Source organism: Prinia subflava, chromosome 6 (assembly GCF_021018805.1).
Source record: "Prinia subflava isolate CZ2003 ecotype Zambia chromosome 6, Cam_Psub_1.2, whole genome shotgun sequence".
Taxonomy (NCBI): Eukaryota; Metazoa; Chordata; class Aves; order Passeriformes; family Cisticolidae; genus Prinia; species Prinia subflava.
The window spans coordinates 21718773-21743986 of record NC_086252.1 but is presented as its reverse complement, the minus strand read 5'-3'; the positions used below and the strand labels follow the sequence as shown (position 1 = coordinate 21743986).

Sequence of the window (25214 nt, the reverse complement as noted above, 5' to 3'; positions counted from 1 at the left end):
TCTTTGACAATTGCAGTGCCTAGTGCTACACTGCTTGTGTTGTATTTAAAAACAGGGGAAAGAGTAGAGACTTGTTCATTAAAGATGCAGTATCCCTGGTTCACAAAAATGCATCTGGCAGGTTCAAAATCGAATGTCAACCAAAGGTCCTTGCAGAGTGTGAGCTTCAGTTCATGTATTGGTTAGTCACCAGCACAGCTGGGCTTTTTTTGAATTCTGAAATACTAATATCTCCATGTTTACTAATGTGCTTCATATAAATCTGCAGACAATTAAATGACTTTTCCTTTTTTTTTTGTTTTTTCTTTTTTAAGTAAAGAGACAAAGCTATTTTTTGGACATGGTGTGTATGCACATATAAATATTATATACACACATGCACACATACAAGATGGAAAGGAGTTAGTGCTGTGAGGACAAGGTTAGCTTTCAGAGCTGATGATGAAAACCAACAGATATAGATTATTATACATTGGAGGGATGACTTTTCTAACAAGGGTGGAAATCAGGAGTAATTCCTTTAAGTCAAACGGGTTATACCACCTTCAAACTGGTATAAGTGAAAGTGTAGGAGGCCCTACAATTTTTGGCGGCCTTGTTATGTGACAAAATTTTATCCTTCAGATCTGAATAATACACTCTCCCTAGTGATGGAGTGCTTCAGAGAAAAATGCAGGGGGATCATAAGAACAGCCCTTTACCTGAAGTAATTTGTATTTGCAGACAGTGAAAACCCTGGTCATATCCCCAAATTTGCTTTCAATCTATTAACATCTTGATGCAGGAATTAATTTGTAACCCTTTAACTAGACAATCCCCTAAAGAAACATCCTATGAAAATCCACCTAAATATGACCTTGTACCACTTTACAGAGCACAGCCTCCAAATAGCTGGTAAAGACACCCAGATGATGTTTGGCCTATGTATTTTAGTCAGATGGTTGATTTTCCCCTTGGTAGGTTTGCAATGCTCAAGAAAACATTTTGCCCATCTATCTGCATTTGAGTAGAATACAGACTGACTAATAGATAAATAATCCATGTGAAAGTAAATAGCCTTAAAGTAAACTGCCTTCACATTCCATTGATCAGCTCAGTCAGCAAACTTCTATATACTGTCACTAATGTTCTAAATATTTTGAAGAGAAACACGCCAGAAGTACAGACTATTTCCATTTCTGTCTCACATAAGGTCATTATGAACTCCTCCTTGAACTGATATTGATCCTTCAGCTTGCAGGAATATTCCTCCAATTTATTTTACTTTTGTTGCTATAGGAATTGTTACTGAAGGTACAAGGAAGAAAAGGAGCTGATGCAGAATGGAACCCACACATAAAAACATGATGTAAAAGTATTTGCAGTGATAGGCTGATACAGCAGATGCTCTTTAACTATTTCAGGTTCCTTAAAATTCAGGGTTGTGCCAGCAGCAGGAAGCCCCAGCCAACCAACTGGACATTTCTGTGGCAGCAATCTCCAGCTTTGTCCAATTTTAAAAGACAACAGTTTTCTACCATGGAAATGTCTAAGACCAGCAAGTATTTCATCCTGAAAACACCATTAAAACATATTTTGTCTCTCTTCTCAAAACCAATCCTACCCTTTGGAACCCGCTCAAGTTTAGGATCATGATTCAGCCTTCCCAGACACTCTTTGACTAGAAAGCTGCTGAGAAGGGTGAAGGACCAGCAGCCTGCCAAAACCTGCTCACTAGGGACAAAACAGGCTGAATGTGGGAGAAGGAAGGAAAGCAATAAGAAGGACAAGACATGGAAGAGGATTTAGCCAGCTCTGGCCTGAATTCCATCAAAGGAGTGACCAGAAACCAAGTTGGAGAAGTATTGAGGTGCCTCCTGTTAGCAGTTCCTGGCCAAGCTCTCACCAAATTCAACAGGCACCCTCCCAAAGCTATACTAAGGACAGCTGCTGCTAAGGAAAGATTTGGGTAACAATCCGGCTCTGTTTCCCTACCCTTACAGCAGCTGTGATAGGGTGAAATTTTCCACTTCTGCTGCCCCAAAGCTGAATTGAGATCTGGAGAATGTGAGCATGTGTGTGTGGAACCTGCATCTTTCACACCATTTCAGTTTCTGCCTGCTTCTCACTTTGGTTAACATTTGAAAAATCCATTTCCCAGAGTGACTTTGTAAAGAGAACAACTTAAAGCTGGAAGCCAAAGGGACTGTCTATAATTTTGTTTGCTTTTGGTTTTGCTACAAGATAAAAAGAGCAGGGAAAAAAACATTCAGTGAGTAGTTTTCATTTTATAAGCTGCAAAAAAAAAAACCAACTCTGTTAGGAGTACAGTTGGGAGAAAGAGTTTATCAAAACTTGTCTGAGCCTTTTAAATGAGCACAGCTCAACAGCAGATACAAAAGGCAATGTCTAAGACAGAAATTGGGTCAGCAATCTGCAAGAGGGTACTTGCCAATGTGATCAGTGTGAACCTACAGCTAATGGGGACATCAGCATCTCCCAAATATGAGGATGGTGGAATGACTGGGGTGAAGAAGCAGCCTGTGGAGGTTTGGGGAAGCAGAAAGACTGAGTCATAACAAGGATCATAGACTGTAATTGCTGTTGAAAAGAAAAAGAAAAAAAGAAGAAAAGCAGGTGATGTACTTAAGTCTTACTTTCTATATCCTTAATGAAAGGCACTGTTTTTAAAATGGTACTTTTATGCTTAAAACATAAAGTTTTAGATAGACAAAATGTTTGCCAGGAATCCATCTTAAATTAGATTTTGGTTTATTTGCTCTGTTTTTAGCATGTTCTATCTAAATATATATATATATATATCTTAAAAGAAAAATAAAGAAAAGTAATAATCAAGAGTCATAAATTTCCAGCAATATCATAAAATCCCTCATTAGCTTTCTGAACACTCATTGTCTCCATTGGTTTAACAAAACGGACAAGGTCTGTACAATTTTTGAGAAGACAAACGTGACCTAGTAACAGATTGGTATCTCTCTTCTTGGGGCTTTTCAGTGCATTTATTTAATGGTCTTGACGTACATTACTTAAGAGAAACACTAAATGCCAGTGCTTTGCAACAGTTTTGTTACTGTTTCTTTAAAGTAAACAAAAAAAATACATTCAAAAAAGCAAGGCTGTTTTGTTCATGTGATGGCAGAGGCTTTGGGCAGCTGCAACACGCACTGCTCTTGCTCAGAGACATTACCCAACATCAGTCAGCTGTCACCAAAAGAGTTGCACAGAAAGCATTAAAGGATAAAAAGAGAGGGGGGGCTGGGGTGGGGGAGAACTGAGCAAAATGCCACACATGCCAGCTAGCCTTCCCAGAAGGAAGACACCAGAATATGTATATTTGGGGGAGGAAAAAGGAAGGGGGAAAGAGCACTAACACAGAGAAAAACTTGACTTCAGGGGAAAAAGCAGCAAGCTCTCTGAAACTTGTTTAGCAGGTTTGCATTCCTAATGTAATCTGACTTGTGTTGGTGGTGGTTTTTGCCCTATTCCTTACTTTGCTTTCCAAGACAAAAGTAACAAAACCGAGGTAGAAATAATGGTGGGCACACTCCAGCCTGAAAGGTTTCTAATGGATGCTAAATGAAGATTGCATTAAGGACAATGAAGTCATACGTACACAACGAAAACTCAACTTTACATTTTGGGAAGGGAAGTAAATGTACTTTGAGGGTTCAGTTTTGCTTTGTTATTTGTACTGTTTGTTTGGTCACAGTCCACTGCACTGCTATAAACAGCTCTGCAACCCATAGCTCTGCCAGCGACCTACACTGATTCCACTCCCTACAGCTTCACCAAAATAGCCTCAAAACTACGACTAGAGCCATGCAACAAAGGCCAGCCGTCACAGCTTAAGGTAATTTGCCTCTCAGAATCCTACCAAATCTTACGTTTGACTGTTTCAGATGCTAACATAAACCGATTAAGTGGCTCTTTCATTCATCTATGCACCTTCTAAAGACTGTATCACCTTATTATCAAGGAGCAATATGCTGAAAACTCTTACAGTTTACCAACAAGAAAAATCGTTTCTCTCTGCTTTAATGTGAGAAATTGGCAAAAGAACCATTCCTGAACACTGGAAAATGCTGCTGTTTCTATTTTTAAAAACTGTAAAGCTTCAGTCATATCACGCTTTAGTTTTTTCCTGGATACATTCAAAGTAATTTTCCTTGCCATATTCCAATTGTTGAGGTAAACATACATATTTAATATAAAGTAACATTGAAGCCTAGCCTATAACTCTCAGCAGTACATAGTGCTTTCAACACATTCCTTTGAGGTACTGTACAAATCACAATCACTTTCCTGAGTTTTTGCAGACAGAACATTAAAAGAAATGAACTGCAGAAATTAAGGTCCAGATTACCATTACCCTGTTTTACCTGTTCTTAGTTTAACACCAGAGAACAGACAGGATTGAGGAATACTGTTGCTCTTAGATTAGCAAAAAATCTGGCTCTCTGTCGCAACACAACCGTTCATCTCTTTAGTCCAATAATGTTTGAAGTTAAAGCTCTTTTTATTAGCACATGCCACCAATGTAATTGTGAGGCAAACAAAAAATAAAGCACCACTTCAGGCACTTGACAGCAACTAAATCTCAAGAACAGCAGAATGGAATCAACACACAGGGTTCATGTCCTTCTGAAATCAACCCACTTGCACCTTGCTCCTTGGTGAGTATTGTCTAGCTTGAACAGAACTGAGCATCAACATGCGCTTTCTGTCATGTGTGGCTTTTTCAGATCAGCAGCTCTTGTTTGATGCACTTTTCCTTCAAGTATACCCTGGCTCTTTAGAGACAAGGTAAATCGTAGTCTTCCCAGTACCCTTTGCAATTTTAACACTACTGAAAAGGGTTCTCTACCCCTATGTAGCAGATTCTGTGTGTGCCAACATTCATTACAATTTTTTTTAAGTAGCATCACTGACTGCAACCAAACATTTTGTTCCATTCAACGTATGTATCAAGCTCTTTTTGAGATATGCTAGGCTGTATCTTGCAGAAAGCATTTTCAAAGTCTTGATATGTAACTGGCCTCAACTGGCTGGGCATAATGGCTGAAAGGTCTGTGGCTGGCATGGCATGGAGTGGGCCCACCACGGCTTCCTGACACAAGTGAGCCACATCTAGTCCAGAAAAGCCTTCTGTGCGCTGGACAAGCAGTGCAACCTCCTTGTCATTGAGACAGTAATTGTGCTGTGAGAGCAGTTGTACTATTATCTGGTGTCTCGCTGTGCTGTCAGGAAGTGGGATTAAAAGTCGTTTCATGAAGTACCTTCGAAGAGATTCATCAATTTCTTCTGGTTTACTCGTGGCGCAAATTACTACTATTTGGTCCTCAGCAGAAGTCAGTACAGTGTCCAGCTGCATAAGGAACTCGGTTCTCATCCGACTTACTGGACTATGTTCTTCACTCACTTGAGAGGAAAGGAGCATATCAATGTCACTAACAAAAATCACCGAGGGTTGGCGACACCTTGCCACGAGGAAGGAGGCATGGACAATTTTTTCTCCTTCCCCTAACCACTTTGTGACAAGGCCAGAGCCAGTGATTTTGAAAAACGTGGCCCCCAGCTGACTAGCTATACATCTGCCCATTAATGTTTTGCCTGTTCCCCGAGGTCCAAATAAAAGGATGCTCCGAGGTAGAGCAGTCAGTCCATTGAATGCATCTGACCTCAATACTGGCCATAAAACCTCCTCCTTAATGACGGCCTTTACTAGATCTAGGCCAGCAATGTCGCTCCAGTCCACGGGAGGTCCTTGGTTGATAATCTCATTGGTAACAAGGTCAATGAGGTGTGTGTCAGTATTCTTCAGTTGCTCGTCCACAGAGTGGTTGGATGAGGTAGCTGCACGAAGTCCCGGGCCTTGCATTGGGTGAGGGAGGAGCTGCCTGTGCTCGTCACCATGCTCATTCATTACTGGGGAGCTATACTTCCCAAATGAGTCACTCGATCTCGAACCCAGTGAGTTTTTAGTAGTACTATAGGATGGGGGTGTTAGAGCCCTACTGGACTGGCTACTGAATTTCCTTTGCTGTTCAGAGGACATTAGCTGCTTTGTTGGCTTAAATGCTAAGGATGATGTTTCAGCACTTCTGTCAAAACCGTTCCCTCTGTTTGCATTTGAAATGCTGTTGTCTGGCATTCGATACATTGGACTCTGTGTAGATCTCTGTTGGCCATAGCTGTAATTTCCATAACTGGAGTCCATTTCTCCTTGCCCTGCCATGTAGAAAGCTTTCCTTTTGAGAGAGCTGGCTGAACTGTTTGTCAGGGCAGACGGCGCGATCGGCGTCAGACCGTGGCCCTGGTAGGAGTAGCTGGGGACAGTGGTTGGGGGCAGAGGGGTTGGAGCAGGGATTCCTGAAGGCAGGTAAGCCGAGGGTGGCGGGGCACCCCCAGGGCTGTACCCAGGGCCAACAGCGGTTTGAGGAGGGTAACTGGCGGAAGGGTAGCTGTAACTGGAGAGATTGGAGGTCCCGTTGTAGCCAGGGACGAGGGCTGATGGTGGTGGCGGCGGTGGGGGCTGTAGAAGTCCCGAGCTGTGCAGGGGGGATGGATGAGGGGATGGAAGTGCAGGTGCTGGCTGGCCGCTGTAACTGGTATGCAAATATGAGCCGTTGTATCCTGTGGCATATTCCTGAGATGGGAGCCCTGAATGAAGACTGGGAACGGTGTGACTTCCACAGGTGCTGCTGGAGTAACTGGGTTCAGCCAGGTTACTGGCCACCCCAGGAGAGCTCCCGATGCTGGCTGAGACATCTGTGGGAGGGAGGGCTGCACTTACCCCAGCTTTGCTGGCAGTGATGACATCTGGGACACAGTTCATGGGATACACGCTCTCCGAGTTCAAGGATGGCTGCCAAGGCTCACTTTCATTCTTCCGACCATTCACCAGCCCCGAGGGAGCTTCAGAGTAATTGCTGAGAATGGGTCGCTCAGCCGGGCCTTCCAAAATCCCGGAATATTTTTCTGCGTACTTTTTCAGAAGGTTGGAGGCGGTCAGAGCCGAGATGTCGTCGTTGGCCCAGGCGTACTGGTAGGTGCGCTGCAGGTGCCCGCGGTAGGCTTCCACCTTGTGGGCTGGGGACCGCGTGGTCGAAGTGATGTCGAAGTGCTGCTCTGGCCACTGGGCATGCTCCGGCGTCCACTGCATCTTCAAGCCTAGGGCAGCAGGAAACAACAAAGTTAACAGTGACCTCGGCTTTTTCCTTATGTTTTTAAATGAGCTCTCAAACATACAGTCTGAACTTCTTCAGCTCTCTGAAACACCGCACTTAACACCACAAGTCCTTAAGGAAAGAAAAGGTAATGCCTTTAAGAAGCTGTATGGTTGGTTTGTTACAGGCACATACACACATAGACAAATTTTTTGCCAGTTCACTAGGGGGGTCAATTTTTTGTCTAAAAATAACGCTACAGCTCTCAAAGTAATTAAATAAAATTCAGTATATTTTAAATACTCAGAGTGGGAATTTACTGTAAACATACAAGGCATCCAACTGCTCTGTCCTCTTTCATCACTGTTTCAGTTTTATATTTTAACCAATATAAAAATATGAGACACAGCTGACAGATCACATCTAGGATACCTCTCTTATTTGGTACTGAACACCTAGTTAGCAGAGTATAATGCACCCTGCACAGAACAATATGACACAGACATAGCAGGTCATTCCATAATCCAACTCTCATCTAAAGTGGTCCACGACAGTTTCAAATCTGCTTCGTGGAGTGCAGCAAAGCAATCTCCCAGGCAGCGCTCTGTCGCTTTCATCACACAAAGCCTACAACTCGGTATGAATTACAACTGGCTCCTTTCTGCCTCTCAGTTCTGTTGTTGAGGGTCTGGAAAAAAAAAACAAGCATGACTTGTCTGTCGGTCTCCTTGCTTGCTTTCTCTTCCCCCCCTCTGCTTCACAGCCTCCAGGGTACAAAGAAAGAGGGTTAAAGAAAAAAAATAAAGGAGAAAAAAAAAGGATGAAGAAAAGGAAAAAGAAATGAAGCCAAGTCCCTAAAAGTTCTGTAGCTTCCACAGCTAGCTATAAAAGAACCCCGAAACAAACAACACAAAATCAAAACTAAACCTATCATTAAAAAAATAAAGAAAAAATGCAAATGTCACTTTAAAGCAATTAATCTTTTAATAATGTGATGTGAATTATCCCTCCTCTTCGTAATCCACTGCAATAGGTAAGAGCAATTTACAAGCGTTAAGATAACCCCCTCCAACTTGTACCTATGCATGGCAGACACATTGCTGGGTTTTGTACAGCTGTATCAAATAGACCTCCTTAATCTCTCTCGTATTACCAAAAGTGATTTTTGCAAACAGTCTTGTGCCCTCTGGCACAGATTCCCTGATAAGGAGGAGGCCTAGTCGAAATGAAGCATCTGTGGCACTAGCTCCCCTCTGAATTACTGCAGTCTATTTTGACAGCTTCTACCCCCTCCTGTTTCTCTCCCCAACCCCTTTAGCTCTTCATTGCCTGACTCTGGCATCTGACATGGCCAGCTTAGCCTCGCTGAGCTAAACCTAACACAGCACACAGTTTGGTAACAGAATGGCATGTTTATTCCCTTCTGACTCCCTCTTCCTTGTTTGCAAAACCACTGCACCAGACACTGGAAGTTAATTAGCAGGATGATGCTGTGCTAATTGTGTTAATTTACAAGGTTTTAGTCAAAGAGAATCATGCCAGGGCTGGCACTGCTGTCATGCTTCCGACTTAATGATTAAGAAATACTGAAAACAAGGTGGGAAGGATTGCAGTAATTACACAATAAATGAATAAAGCAACAGATTCATTTGCAATTATATTTTATTGTGGTTACACTCATTTGCATTTGGATTCCTTTTTTTTCTTTTTTGGATTAATGTATTTGCAAATCACCAAATCATTTAAATTTAGGCTGAAAATGGCAAAGTACCTCTAATTGATCCTTATATTTTATTAGTACAACTAGTGCAAATCTCACTCCCCCTGAGCACGCCATTGATTACTTGTAGATTTTTTTCTTCCTGAGCATTCTCTTTCTCTCTCATTTTTCAAACACTTTGACAACTTGATAAAAATGTCTGTTAACAATTATACAGTTGTCCTAGAAAAGTTAATTCAGAGAAGTGCTTTTGATAAATGCAGTTTTGAAACTGAGGTTTTGTCAGATTTATTTTTATAATTTAGCATTGATATAATATTTTTTGGTAATTGTTCCTGATGTTTCAACCATTACTTTTCTGAGGGCGTAAGTATATCACAAAATTGGGAGAAATTATAGAAATCGTGTATTTAAATAATTGCATTTAAAAAATGCAATTTTAATGAGAAACTATTGTAAGTTTCCAGAAATCACACTTTCTTAAATTCTGTTGGAAATCTGAAGAACAAATCACCAAGAGCCAATTGTCAGTAATCAGTATCTGAAATTATTCTAATGTCATGAGAAATAACACAAGCTATTTTAAAAGCCAAAAATATTAAAGTTCCTGTAACGTGGAACTGCATGACAGCATACAAGTGCACTGCCCCTTAAAAAAAAAAGTCAAACAAAACCAACAAACAAACAAACCCTGTGTTCTGCAATGTTTTGCTTATAAGGTTACCAAAACACTGAAAGCTTCTGTTACAGAGATGCAGAAAAACTGGAGTAGGTTGATGTTTCACTAGATACTAATGAACAGATGCCACGGGAAAGACTCCTCGCAAAGAAAGCACTAAAGCAGCAATGAAACTTTAGAAAAAGAAGGCAAAATAGACGTGGACAGAGCAGAGAAGTTGACAGGGCTGTATTTGTACTGTAGTTAATGAATATGGTTTTGGCACATTGTTTTTAACTGCTACTAAAAGAAAGCCTATTCAATTTAAAGAGATAAAAGAATGCACTGGGTCAGAGCTCAACAACATCACACACTACCTACTCTGTAAGCTTTTCAAAATACCTTTCACAAATACTTTAAAAATTTCATCAGTTGGTCTTTTTTATTTAGAACGGATCATGTGTTTTTAGAATAAAATAATTAAATTTATAGTCACAGTTGGGAGATGTATTTCAATTGTGCAAAAATTCAATTCTTTGAATTTTATTTGTCTAGACTAATTTCTTTTCCTTATTATGAGGCTGCAAAAGAATGTCAGAAAATCTAAATTATCCATTATACGAGGAGTGAAAAATCACATCATCGGCATTCTTTATTTAGAATAATTGCTAGATAGACCAGTAGTTTCACACTGTCATGCTATCTTTGGATATGCTCACTGAACAATAATTGAAAGTTTATTTATTGATGCATATTAAATACCAGTGCATTTAACAAAGGCTGTAAAGGCAGGATTAGGCTTTGATTAGATAAGCTTAAGAGAACAGGACTGTTCTCATCCCATGAAACACGAGCATTTATTCCAGCACATCGCAATCATTAGTGTTATTTGGAAGCATAGGTTAATAGTTAACCATAAGCATATTTTTTGCATTAGTAAGCAGTGAAGAAATCTGAATTTACATGAAGTCTACTGGAATGGTCTGGACCGGGGGGCACAAGAAGCCATTTACTCAATTTGATATTAATTGAAAAAGCAGAAAACTTTTGCTAGGTTTGACTCTATTTGATAATAGTTCACAAATTGTTTGACAAAAGTCAAATGTCTGATCTGGGAGAAAAAAAACCAACAACGGAGCAGCAGCAGTTGTTGTGCTTTTTAATAATGCAAACATTCCCTACCCCTCTGCCCATCCTCAGCTCCAAATTGCTTAATGTTTGTAGCCACTTCCTCTCCATATTTCAAATTGTATTTTATTAATTACTTTTGTGTTTGAGCTGATACAAGTTTCTGCATTTCTTTTGTCAGGAATCCAAATGCTGATATAAACATCTAAAATCAGGTAAACCAGGGCATATTTAGAGCCTGCATTTTTTTATTTTTATTTAGTATAATTTAAACTCTGACATAAACCACAGTCCTGCAGATAGTGTATTTGGTTAACAATGTTCTGAAAATCCAGAAGCAATGCAAGGCTGAATGTATTTAAAAAAAAAAAATAATCTTTGCTAACTTAGGAATCCTCTGAACTATCAACATTTTTGAACTGTGTAAAGTGTGCTAGTATGGGCTGTAAAAGGCAAAAAAGAAAGGATTCTGTTCTTTAAGTACAGGTATGTACTTATCAGAGAATTACTTTTAAGATAAATTTAATACATTATATAGAGAGGCAGTGTAGGCTATTTTAGCAGTATCTATTTTTCCTTGTCCTGACAGCCTTGCTATACATCCCTGCTCCATAATTCTTACAGTTGAATCTATCTGGATTACATTTAAAGTAATTATAGTCAACAATTTCATTACGGAATTACTTTAAACTAAGTGTTTGACCATATTTCCCCTTCTAATATTGTGCACTTAGCCTGAAAATGGAAAATTTAATACACAATACTTCATCTGTTGCACATATAATAATTCCACATGGCCAAAAGCTACTTACATATTCAGATATGTGAAGTCAAATTAAAAACAAACAAACAAACAGGAGAAATATGCCAGAATTACTGACTACAGAGTTACAGAAAAAAAATGCCATAGTTACGAAAAACTAACATTGGTATCTGAATGCAAAAAGGAACAAGCAACATCCTCACTGTCCAATGGGGCCTGATCCTGCTGGGAGCTCAGATGAGTTTGTGCATACAAAGAACCCCCCAGTGCTGGTGCCCTCAGTACCAGGTCAAAACTTCTCATCCCCTTACAGGATTATATCTGTCAAAAAAGATAAATAACTAGCCTTTGCTTTCAATTTAAATACAAGGGTTTCTGTTGAAAACAGGCATGGAAACACGGTCCAGAAATAGGACCACACTGGGTAAAACCAAAGGATTTACAGTGTCCCAACTCACCAACTTGCCTAGTAACTTGCTTTCGAGAAAGGAAACTGGGACTTTAGTAAACCTTTTGTCTAGTCACACCTCTAATAAAATATTCCAACTAAAATTAAATCATATTCAGCTGGGGGTTTCTGAAAATACTGGAAGAGATTGCACTGCACTTCTACAGATGCTGGTGAAAAAATCCTAAATGTCCCAGAGCTGCTGTGCACAAGGCACTAAAAGCAGGGCAGTACACCAACCTTCCCAACCAGATACCAAAGTTTCAGTTTGGATCAGTGGCCTTCAACTGTTCCTTCAACATACCTGAGGCAAAAAAACCCAAACCTCTTCTTGTGGTCTCTCTTTTCCTGCCCCATTCACCCCTGCAGTGCATAGGTCCTACGTAGCACAAATCTGCAGCTTCCTTTGCAAGCATCAGGAGCTCAAGCAGGTTCTTAACTTTAGGCCTATTGTTAAATATGATCCGAGGAACTGCCTAATGCACTGTTGAAAAGGGCTGCACTGCACCAGGGGTGAAAGCAAATGGAAGCCTCTGCCAAGTGTCTAGAGCAGATGGGTAGGAGCACACTGCTGCAAGGTAGGAAACAACTCCAAAGCCACAGCTCCAAGTACCACCAAACATTTTCCCTCTAGACTTCAAAGTGCATTTGAACTTCATCACTTTGGATTGCTTACACATTTAGCCTAGGACCCCAAAAACTCTCCCTGCCCACTGAACTACTACCCTCAGCCCTGTCCCCAGTTACTCAAGACACTGAGCATTTACACAACAGATGGTAATGATTTTAGCCAAGGGTTTGCTTCTTGTGGACATGCAGAGATTGGCTCTGCCACAAGACCTACTGACTTGAATAATTTTTCATTGGGAATGTGCCAGTATACCTCAAACCCCTTACTTCAGTGAAGGCTGAAGGTGTTAAGTACCTTGAGGACCAGGCCATAAAGTCACATTTAAAGTCCTTCTCAAGTATGGGGTGGAGATGAATAAATGAGTCATGCTGTAACCGCTGTTCAGGATGTAGGACACACAGCTCCCTGGATTTGTACTAAATCTGATAATATTTTATAAGACTGTATACTGTCATCTGTCCCGTAATAATAAAAATTAATTCAAGATAAAACAGTTCTTTTACACTGAATTTTTTATTAATAAGCATAATTTCAGCTGTTTGAAGATAGTGCAACTGATCTCTCTTAATTGGAAACAGGAGGGATTTTGAAGAGTGGATTGAGCTAATTATGTTTTGCAGGGAAAGGAAAAAAAAAAGGAAAGAAAATGATTCCCACATTTATTTTCTAATTACTCAGTGAAGACCTCTGCTCTAGTCCATGAGGAACTCCTTTGACGTCAAAGGACTCGGTGGGAGGATGAGCTTCCAACTGAGATGCCCAGCTGTACAGTCCCAACTTTGTAAGCTTTTTTCAGTAAGTGGCAGCTACAAACTCACAAAACCGGGCCTGGAAAGTGCTCTCAGCATTTTCTTGGTAGGGGTCTGTTCTTCCTCTTAGTATATATGCATGCCTCACACATCAGTGGGAGCAAGCTGTCGGTAGGGTATTTACAATATGATTTCCATCTAGCAAGGATAGTGAAAGCATTTCAATCTTAAAACAAAACACTTAAATCATGAGTAACATTGAGGATCAGATATATGTCAACAGCACTTAAAGATGAAAGCGGTAAGAAAAATGCAACATATTTTATGTGAGCCTGGAACAGTTAAAAACGACATTATGAAATTAAAAACGAGTTCCAAACTGATACATCCCAATTATCTAACTTAAATACTGTCAAATGATTATTCTTTTAAAATCACACTTTCACACTTTACAACAGCAAATTGCAATACATCTACAGCAAATGAGTTCTCTTCCCACAAGCCCCCTCCCTGCCATTTACGTAAAGTAGCCTTTGATAGTCACAAAGACATTTCTGGCTGAACAGCCATTAGAAGATCCATTAGCTTCAAAGGCCTTAAGAAACAGAAATAAGGAGAAATATTAGTCAAGCAAGCAAAGGGAAGCTACGTCCAGAGATGACACTGGCATATTTTGCCAGGAGAAGCAGCTGGATGCGGAGGGCAGCCTGGCAGCAGCCCGCAGACGCGGCTGGTCGGGGCTGGCGCTATCGCTGAGGCGCTGCCGGGCCTCCCATCCGCTGCCCACCTCGGAGGTGTTGGCTCCTCTGCAGCAGCAGCCCCTGCCACAAAAACATCCCGGCCGTGTAATCACTGATGCGCAGTCACCACGTACCATAAGCAAAACCATTTACACACACGTGCTTTGGAACCTATCTGTGTGGAGGACTGGTCGTATTTGTGTCTAAATGCCGTTTATCTTTGAAATATTTTATTATGTTGGTTTGCCCTCACCATGCTAATTTGCTCATAGCACTTTTCTAAACCAACTAGAAAACACACTAACAAAAACAATAATTGAATTTTCTTTTACTCTGTTATCATCCTTCCTCTTGCCAGGATTTACATTTTTAAGCTGTTTTTGTCAAGTAGCTCTGAACCGTACCATGTCTTTAAAGGACCTAGCATGCTTTGTCAGTGTCAAATTAATAAGATCATAATAATTTGAGAGATTACTCAGAAAAACAATAGCTGTAAACAAATGTAAGCATAACTTACATGAAAAAATTACTTTTTGCAGTCCACTGAACACACACTTATACATTATAGCCATAATGTATTTTTAGAAGATTTAATATTCCACATAATCTGCAATTTATGCCCATATAAACATGAAAATCAATAAAACTGCTGCAGGATACCTAACACTTATGAGAATTACAATATTCACATGACAAAATATAATAATGAATGAATACAGAGTTTGGCCACTTGGCACACGTATTTATGCATATCTGAAAATGCAAAATATTTTAGACCTGGAGTGTGATTGTGCTCCAACTGAAGTGCTTATTTCAAGACTCAAATAAACCAAACTGAAGCTTTCAGAAGTGCAGCAAAATGCATATTCTCTTTTTAGGTAACAAAATAGCAGAAGTAGCCTTTTATTTGGTTTTTCTTCAAGAACTGGAGTTTGAAGCATATTTACCTTGAAAGAGCATAACACAAATCCTTAAAAGCAGAGCAGACAAAATACCTTCATGCTTTATCGTGTTTCTCACGTAATCAGCTGAAGCAGGTGAAACACAAAACCCTGAACTTGTTTTTTAGCAAGTAAGTGAGAGGCAAAAGGAATAAATTTGCAGCACTAGGGAGCCTGTCATGGAACATTCAGATCTTGACCTAAGAGCTTCTAGGAAAAAAAACCCCTTTAATATCTGAAAATTATAATTTTCAAATACTGGATTCTATTATTTTTCCATTTCTAATGTTGCTAATCATGTTTTAGCAAATGGTTTCTCTTTACTCTTTCATTCACACTCAGAATTATTGCTTTGGTTCCTTGCCACTAATAAAGCTTTTTTAAACGTATCGTAAATCCATTAAGACAATTTCCTTCTTAAGCTCACTTCCTTTTGCCAAATAAAGATCACCAGGACATACCACACGTGTCCAAAGGGACAGCAGAGCTAATGAATATGTATGTTTTATGTCACAACAGAGCACTCCCCTTGTTCTGCAGTATCGACCTTCTCTTATGTGAGTAAATAACAGGTGAGCACTTGTGCATGAGGATAAATGGGGTTAAAACTGCCATACAGGGACATTCTTTATTTGAACAAAGTGGGTGCACAATAAATACAGATTTAACTGATGTTGAGTTATTTTTATATATTGCTGTTCCAAAATGTTAGAAAATCACCTTGCTTTAAAACATAAGACCAAGTTAGGCAGGAGGAGTTATTTAAAATATATTTTCCTTCAATTAACAGCAGCAGCAGTCTGTATAAATTCCACTATAATATAATTTTAACATATTTTTCACTCATCATATCTAAAAAAAGTAGGTATGTATTTCACAGCTTTATGTATAGCAACAAAAGAGTAATTCCAGAGATTCATCTAGCCAGCTCTATTTGCTTTAAAAATATAAAGGTAAAGCTCAATTTTGATAAGTTTCAAATAACTGTAGTCAGGTTCGAGTCATTACATTCAACTAACATAAGTGAAAAAGCAAATTTATATGGGCCAGTAGCACAATGCTCCAGCTTGGAACCAGGAATACTACTTTCCTTTTAAAGCACTTATTTCAAAACCTACCCTTGTAGGATAGGTATGAACAGTTGCTTTACTCAGATTAGAATACCTCTGCTAATTAGCTAAATGAGAACAAATACTGATTAAATGTATATATAGAAGTAATCTGATACTCAAGGAAAAAAAATCCTTAACATGTGTCCACAGTATACAAAGCTTTCACAAAAATTGTTTATGTTATTTATGCTTTTTGGCAATCTGCACATTAATTTTTAATGAAATAGTAAAGAGATGTTGCGTCTCACACTTCAGTAAAAATATTCTATAGCCAGGACTGGTTGACATAGTGCATTAATTCAGTGTCCTTCACTCCTGGGACCTGTGTATAATTTAGTCCAGCCTGAAGAAAATAACTTTGATCTGAAGGCTGTGGCAAAAGCTACATATGAAATGAGTTTTGGTGGGTTTAGTGTTGTTTCTTATATACAAGACGACATATGAAGATAAACTGCTTTAGAATGCTCCTGACATGGCCCAGGATTAAGAGCAGGGAGCTCTTAGCAGAGCTCATCCACTCTCTCCCTTTTTCCCATCGTACCAGAGACACACCACACACATTTTTCTCTACTACACGCATCAGAGCAGCTACTGCTGGCACACACCGCCTTTCCGAAGAGAATATCCTGTGCAAAAGGATTGCATTCTCAACCTGTACACCGATTTGGTGTCTCCATTAAAAACCCAAACAAACAACAACGTCTATATTACAGTATGGGAGATCACGTTGTTGTAAGAAGGGATGATGTTACCACATGGAACCCGAGATTTCCTCCCCAGGGCAGGGAACACCTCAGCTAAGTCATCAGAACTGTACTAATCACGCTCTTAGGGAAAAAAGAGCTCTGGCACAGCTCCTTCCCCGGCTCGGCTGTGCGAGCAGCTGACCCTTCCTTTCCTTCCTGCTCCCCCCAAAGCAGAGAAACAAGATTAAAAGCAGAAGCACAACCAAAGAACTGTCATCCTGGAAAAACTAAGCTGAGATAAATCTTTCCCCCACTTAAACCTTTCAATTACTGTATTGCACAAATTCCAAAGATTCTTTCTTGCTCACTCAATAAAATGTATCTGAATTAGCTACTGAAAAATGGAACATAGCCAATTTTTTGCATGCTCTTGGTTTGGAACTTACTGTATTATTTCCTGAGCATTTGAAAGGAACTATATAGATTGTTCAGTTGGCTTGACAAATTATCTGGGGGACGGGGAGAGGAGGAACAGGGAATTTTCTATAGACAAATATAGAAATCTCTCTCTCTCCCTCTCTCTCCATTTATATATTTTAGACACACAGGCACCAAGGCACCAGAGAGAGAATGTCTCAACTGAGAAATTGAACTCTGTGTATGCTGATATTTTTTCCATATTCCTGGAGAGAGTGGTAAGGAAAAGAGACTAACTCGTCAAATTAGATGTTGGTTCTCCTTTCTCAAGAAAAAAAAAAAAGTTAGAGATCATCCTGCAACAGGAAAAGTTAAGCCATGTCCTAAGACACACAGATGTCATTGAGAGGGTGCACAGGCAGAAAAAAAATTATACTGGTTTCAAAAACAGAAAGAAATTACAGAGCCCAGCTGATAAAATGTCACATTCCTTTGCAGCTATCACACAAATTTAGCCATTTCTGTAAACAGCCTTCAAGATACAACAAAAATCTCAACCATGCAATGATTGTATCAATAACTAGCTGAGTACTGTTGATAGCTTAAATAACAATAATCTCTGTTATTTTTCTGTAATTTTGTCCATAGTCTTATTGCATATGTAGTCACCTAATGATGAAATACTTTTAAAATTTGCTTCAGGGTACAGAAGTCAAGCTCCACTGATTAGCATCTCAAAGCGCACTACAGGCACACATTTGTATAGCAGAATAATAGCACTTGTGTTTGTATGCAGCTAAAAAAAATCCCCAACTCCCCCCCCACACCCCGCCTCCCCACTATTTTACTTGATGTTTGGTGATGCACACTGATGAAAGCCCTCTCACAAAACATATACAAAATATAACAGCTAACTGTAAGGATTTCTAACACAAGGTAGAAAGGTAACATCACAAAAAGGGGTTTTGAGGCCAATACAAGATACTTAGACCCCAGGTTCATGGGCATGATTCTTCTGTCACTTCTCTGGTTTGAAATCAGAACTACTGAAGTTTACAATTTATTGCAAAGGAGATAAATGTGTCAAATTAAAATGTGTTAGTTACACAAATCATATTTTATTCACCAGTGTTTGGGGTGCGTGTTTAATAAAAATTCATCACAGAAAATATTTCATTAAAATCCTGATAGAGAGTTCTGATATTCACTGCACTAGCTGAGTTTCTGATTAATTTCCTATGTCTAATTAGGTGGCATTCAAACTTTATTGAATGTGAGCCTTTCTAAAATTCGCTGTAAACTGACTGGACAGTGTCTGATTTCAGCCACATTCTGAGATACCAGTCCAATAAATTGCTTTCAGCAGCCCTGTACTCTTCCCTGTGCATCTCCCTTCTGCCATTTCTCCAGGCATACTTTATTACAAGATTTTAGTTAGAAAAGTCTGCATCTAATTTGGTATTAAATAATATTAGAAAAGTGCACTCACACAGATTTAGTATTAAAAATGCTATACACTCTCCACAGGAACATTAGAAACTTACTAAGTATTCAGCAATTATAAGCTTAAATTATTTTTTCTATTGACACTTCTCTTTTCATCCAGAATGTGTAAGTAGCATACAGGAATGACTTAAAGAGTACTTAGCACTAATATAATTAAACACACTTAACATCAAGAATTACATTCACAAACAAATACATATTCACTGATATTATCTGATATTAGTAGTAAACACTTCTTAAAAGTTACTTTTACTCCAGAAAAATAATTTTTAAAGTTAAAACCAAGACCAGATTGAAATATGAGGTACCGTGAATGGTGTGATAGTTTTGTGATTGCATGTAAAAGATTTACAGATCTGTAAAAGATTTACAGATAACAATTGAAAGGTGCATTACACTAATCAGAGGAATGCATAACCTCTGCAAAGCAGGTAGGAGTGAATCATTTTAATTTTCTCTCTTCTTACAGTTTTACACTATTACACAAGGGAAGCAGAGGAAACCTAAATATGACCCTATTTAGATATACTAACTGAAAAGCCTTTGTAGAATTTTTAAGCAAACAGGATTGTGCTTCCAACGCTGCCCATCTAGTTTTCCAATGTGTTAAATTGGATGGCTACTTGGACAGCTCTCTATTCATTACTGAACTGTGGAAAGGAAACACAGAGGTGGCATTTTCCTTTTAAACCATCTAATGCCTTGTAGCCAGATTCCAAAGCATCAAGGAGAGATTTTTTCCCCTTTTTTTCTTTCTTTTTTTTTTTGCTAGACAAGCTGTCGTAATTGAAATGAAGTCTAATCAGACTCATTACTGTTTTCAGCAATTTGCACCACCAAAGATGCTTATTAGGTAACAGTGTTTAATAAACCACTCTTTAGAAAACTACCAGTAATGAGCTCTTAACAGCCAATCTTTAGCGTGAATGTAATGTGAAAAGTGTTCCTAGCACTGAATAGATTTTCACATTTAGTAGTGTCATAATTAAGCTCAAGGAATTGGTAGCTGTGATGATAGATATTTACTGCAATATAGACTTTCTTCCCCATGAAAATATATTTGAAAATACTTGGGGTTCAATATTTCCAGAGGAAATTTTAAAACTGCTTAAAATACTGTGCAAGGCTGAATTGGGTCTATAAATGATACTTAATCAGAGTATTTATGGAATATACAGAGTACTGCGAGTCCGCTATCAACTACAAAGCATGCATAAAGTTAATTCCACCTAGCTTTGTTTGACTGATCATCCATCTCTTAAGAATTCCAGTCATTAATACACAAATAATAAATGTTTTTGTCACCAGCTGAATAATAATGAACAAAAATGGCCAATAACAAGAGATACTTGAAAAAACACTTGTCAGTTCTCCTTCCACAGTAACAGCTGTAAATGCTTGAGGAAAAACCAGCAAATTGCTTGGTTTCAAAATAAAATTATGGATATCTAATAAATGTATATATATTTACACACACATACATCTATAGCTAATGCTGTTTCTCCTACATGTTTCACATACTATCAAATCCTAATACCTACTTAGCACCAACCCCCCCAAATTCTTAATGTAAAGAACATCAAGATCTGAAAATGTAATATTGTGATATATATTATTCATAAAAGACAGCCACCCACAAAAGCTAAGTTTTCATCGACAGAAGGTTCAATTTAACTAGACGCACACCTTATCACACTAGTCCCATCAATACTACTACCTAACAAATGCTGAATGTGGCAAAAAAGAAAATAAAGTGCACATATAAACTCTAGCTAATTAAATATCCAGAGTGAATCTTGAGGAATCTTGAGCTTCTGTTCTCTCATACAATTGATTTCAGCTTGACATAATATTTAAAGTTATCAATAAGAAACAACCGAGACAACCTTTTTCTCCCTCACTACGAGAAATACATAGGGATGCAAATGTTGTTTTGCTTACTAGATTCTGCTGGACAAGGTTTGTGTTGGCGGCCAAGACTTTGGAAAGAAGTGCATAAACATGAGTAATCAATAATGAAACCACCAACAAAATGATGAAGACCAGTTCTCTTGGACCAAGATTTTTATATCGGAATTCCATGTTAAGATGTTAGGAAGAGTTCCTTACTGAATGAGTGCTTTCACTGCATCCTTTGTATAGCCTAGCCCCAAACTTCAGCAGCCCTAAATGCAGCCTTTAAGCCTCTGTATCTGTTTGCAGCTTTCTGAATCAATAGGACAATGAGAACTGAGACTACCAAATTAATGCCAGTTTCATTTGATTTCGTGCTATGTGCTTCTTTGCACTACAAAGTGGAAAAAGGAAAAAAATCCCAACACAACCCCAAACCCTTAACTCATTCCCAGATGGGTTTTTGCAGCTTTAAGATCAAAATATCTTCCAGTTTGTTAAGTCTGAACTGAATTTTACTTAGATCCAACATTTTCAGTGTGGCTGCTGCTTATCCTATCATGCAATTCCAAACTCTGCACCTTTAAGTCACATACTTAGCTTCTGCTCTCTGCAAAATAACATAACATAAAATACGATAAAATAACATAACAGAGACTCCACAACTGCTTTGGACTGCCTTCTCTTGTACTTGTGAATAATGCATTAAACTTCACATCATTTGTGAGTGACAACCCGATGGTCCAAGATGCATAATATGCATTTTGTACTGTTGATTTTACTAAGCACAGATGCTCTGAAACACCAATTGTTCATCAGTAAGTCCTTCAATACCATACACTGTGATATTTTTTGTAGTTTAAAACTGGGGCTGACAGAAATGTAGCATCCATAGGAGGTATTTTAGACATCATTATAAAGCAGGGGGGAACCTTCAGTGTACTCCCTCTGTAGCCTAACACTACCACAAAAACAACAAGTTAGAGAATCACTTTTCTGCCTCAGATCCTCTGTATTTTATCAAGTCTACAAAATACCAGTCTGCTCACCTAAGATGCTGACCCTGGACAATGCCTGACTTTCAATAGAAATTGAGACTTTTCCTCCTGATATCTCTAAGCCTGCTTAGCCTGATCACAAAAGCCTGATCTGACTTTTAGAGGAGTTTCCATTGAAGAACTAGGACTTACCAAATTTTACATTACTCCAGGCTGCTACCCATAGATGGTATGTCATATATACATGAGTATGGACTAGCATAAGAAACTGCAAAAGCGTAGGACGTCAAAGAAGGAGGTGAAGCTACAGGGGCAGGTTGAACTCCAGGCAGAATTTGCCTCAAAACATTGAACTGGTCAGAAAGAGCAGCAGCATTCTATAAAAAGGACAGTGAGAAGAACCTTAACACCCATATTTAAGGTGCCGCCATCACCCAGAGCCTCCACGGAGGTTGAGGGCTCTCCACAGGGCCAAGCAGGAGACGATGACAGCTCAAGTGGGAATGTTTGCTGTCATCAAAACCAGAGTCGAGCCCTGGAGTGGCTTGTCTCAGGACAACTCCACCACAAGACAGCATAAATAGCAGAAATGGGACCCCATGTAAAATTTATTGCACCTTCTACAGTAGCATAGACACTATCTTCTCCATCAATTAAATTCCAGTATTATAGATGACCTTCTCCAAGTAGGACCCAGCATCAACCACAATTTACCCTCCAGCAAAAGGTACCATAAACAATTGTAGAGTACCTTTGAGTACAGAACACCTCTGATTTCTGTTCTCCCCTCTCTCTCTTTATGGTGACTTTTCCGTATACAAAAGGAACTACTAGAGAGCTGGAGAAGTACAAGGGCATGTAGTGACAGGACAAGGGGGAATGGCTTCAAACTGAAAGAGGGCAGGTTTAGATTAGGTATTAGGAAGACATTCTTAACAGTGATGGTTGGTGAGGCACTTGAACAGGTTACTTGGAGAATCTGTGGATGTCTCAACCCTGGAAGTTTTCAAGGCCAGGTCGGATGCACTTTGAGCAATGTGGTGTAGTGGAAGGGTACAGCCTGTCTATGACAGAGAAGCTGGAATTAGGTGATTTTTAAGGCCCCTTCCAACCTAATTTTTTTTTTTTTTTTTTTTTTTTTTTTTTTTGTGGAGTTGAAAGCAACTTGGATGAAATACTTCATGAAATTGTTTCACTTGGTATCCTGCATGGTCTTTTTTTGCTGGCTTTTTCAAAGGAACAAGCCCCTTCTCCCCTGCCCCCAAACCCAAAAATAAACTCAATTGTTCCAATATAAGCAATCACTTGTCCGAACAACTGCACACAAACCAACTCTGCAGACTGCCAAGGCTAGTGTTCTATTATAACACATTTACAAAAGCTACATAATAGATGAGTTGCAGCAGATGAGAACATTTGTCCAACAGAACTGCAATCCTTTATCTTAAGGCAGATAATATTCCCTGTATTTCAGACTGGTTTTAACACACAGACTTGCAGTTCTTTCTTTAAAGGTAGAGCAGTCTAGTACGCAACTTTCCTAACTGAAATTGTTTATGGAAATATCTCCTTATGAAATGAAGGAAGCAAAAGGAACACCACCAGGTCCTATGCAATACAGCTGGGGGCTTTTGTTGGGGGATGCGGGTTAATAAAGCAAATGCATGTGTAATTGAGGAACATATTTGCAGGCTTTGGATGGATTGGGGTGAGTGCAGCAGAATCTAGCAGTCCTTGCCTTTATTTTTCATTGAGTTTATTTTCTCCTTCTCCACTATTGAGCTTTCTATTTATTTTAGCATAACTCTGTATCTTTGTCATTAAACAATCAAGTTCTAATAAAAAACATAATGCAAACAGCCAGTTGTGTAATGAAAAACAACACAGGGTTGAAGAAGGGTTCCTGCCTGATCTCAGCAGCAGATTAGCTTATGCCCTGCAGCATGAGATGGGAAATACATTCCTCGCTATTCCAGTCTTGATTCTGTATTTGTATTTTATGTGGATTTTAAAGAGAAGAATTATAAAGCTTTGATTCAGCAAAGCTCCCTCTCTTTCTATGTATACATATGTATAAATGTACACATATATTTATTTCCCCTCCCAGAGTAAAGATGATGCTTATTCTAGTGATAGCTCAATGTCTACTCCAGAATTAACACACAGAAAAATTACACTAACAGAAAAGCACCCCCAGATGTTTTGGACTATCCCAGTACAGACTATATCAACTGCAATCCTGAATACATGTCCTTTTGAGAAATTCTAAGTGACCCTTTTTTCAGCAACCTTCCTGCTGCACTATAGTATACTGCAATATTGTTTCCGCCTGGAGAATGATATAATTTTTTAAAATGAAAAATGTAAAAAAAAACCCCAAAACAGTTAATTCCTTTTATACTCAAGCCATGTTACGAGTTTATTCACTGGCAAAAAGATAGGTGATCTCCAACAGACACAGATCTTTCAGATGCATCTTTCTTCCTGTATCTGACATACATGACCTCCTTCTCCCCTTCCCCATTCCTCAGTTCTTTACATGCATTTCTGCACTGTCCTCTATCTCAAACTTAAAGCTGTGCCAAATCAAGAGCAGCAGTGCTAAAGGGTGGTCAGAAAATAGGACAGCAAAGGTTTTTGAAGTGAACAAAGCAGCATCCTGTTCCTACCACCTATCAAGATTGTTTCTGGTTTCTTCATGTACTGAAGGCCAGGTTGGGTGATTGCCACTCACTTCAGGAATTTAACTGCAGATACAGCACAGCCCTTCCACACTCACTCCCAATGTCTTGTGAAATTCGTGTGGAGAAATCCCATCTCAGCCTCTGTCAGTGCACTTACTAAGTGGCAAGTGAATACCCAACCCACTGTACCAGTATGTGCGGTTAGCTGCTCTGAAGACACAGCTACTATTGAGAATGAAGTAGACAGCAGAAACAAGAAAATCACATTTATGAGGACTTCAGAAACGTCAGTCCAAAAAAGAGAGGAAAGTGAGGCAGAACCTTTATACTCAAGTATTTTCTAACAACAATTAATAATACTACTAATAATAATTCTAATAATAATTTTCTAAGTACAGTTTGGTAGATGCTAAGGTTAAGGAAAATTTAAATTTGCCTTACCTCATTTTTTGTCAGTTGTTTTTATTTTCTTTTTCCTTTTTTTTTAAATTTCTCATGGTTTTTATTAGGCACAAAATTATCTAGGCACATTATTATGCAAAGATCTTTTGTCATTTTTCAAGAATGCATCCAAAACATTTCAAGTAAATATCCTATATTTGATTCAATAAAAATTGCCTTAAGTCCTATCCTTTTTTTTTTTTTTTTCATTCTATATGTTAAACCGAGTTTGCCATGACTGAACTAAAAGGTACTTGATAACAAATGGTTACGGGGCATGGGTTGATATTTAAGAGGTAAGGTTGCACCAAGGTAGGTTTGATGGGCCATTCTGTATTGAGGATAACCAGCAATGACATTTCTTAAAAAAGGTCTGGATGCTAAAGAGGAGGAATGTTCTAAATGCATCAATGAAAACTGCTGCTGAGCATGACTGCTTTTTTTAATATTTTGACTATTTTCAAAGGAAAGACAGTCATGGTACAAATGTTTTTTCAATAAATCTCTGGTGAGTACTGGATACTTCTAAGATC

The 25214-nt window shown here is 38.9% G+C and overlaps 1 protein-coding gene and 1 long non-coding RNA gene across 3 annotated transcripts in view; one reads left to right on the top strand and one right to left on the bottom strand.

The window, feature by feature from the left end:
• The window catches only part of FIGN (fidgetin, microtubule severing factor), a 106589-nt gene that overhangs the window by 2887 nt on the left and 78488 nt on the right, over positions 1–25214 (bottom strand). For both annotated transcript variants that reach the window (XM_063400640.1, XM_063400639.1), the window contains exon 2: positions 1–7170. This exon is cut by the window's left edge and continues 2887 nt beyond it. In XM_063400640.1, the coding sequence (XP_063256710.1) occupies positions 4922–7162 (2241 nt within the window). In that variant the 5' untranslated portion in view covers positions 7163–7170 and the 3' untranslated portion in view covers positions 1–4921. The remainder of the gene's footprint in view (positions 7171–25214) is intronic.
• The window catches only part of LOC134552193 (uncharacterized), a 34277-nt gene continuing 12798 nt past the window's right edge, over positions 3736–25214 (top strand). The window contains exon 1 of the long non-coding RNA XR_010080805.1: positions 3736–3850. This is a non-coding gene — a long non-coding RNA (uncharacterized LOC134552193). The remainder of the gene's footprint in view (positions 3851–25214) is intronic.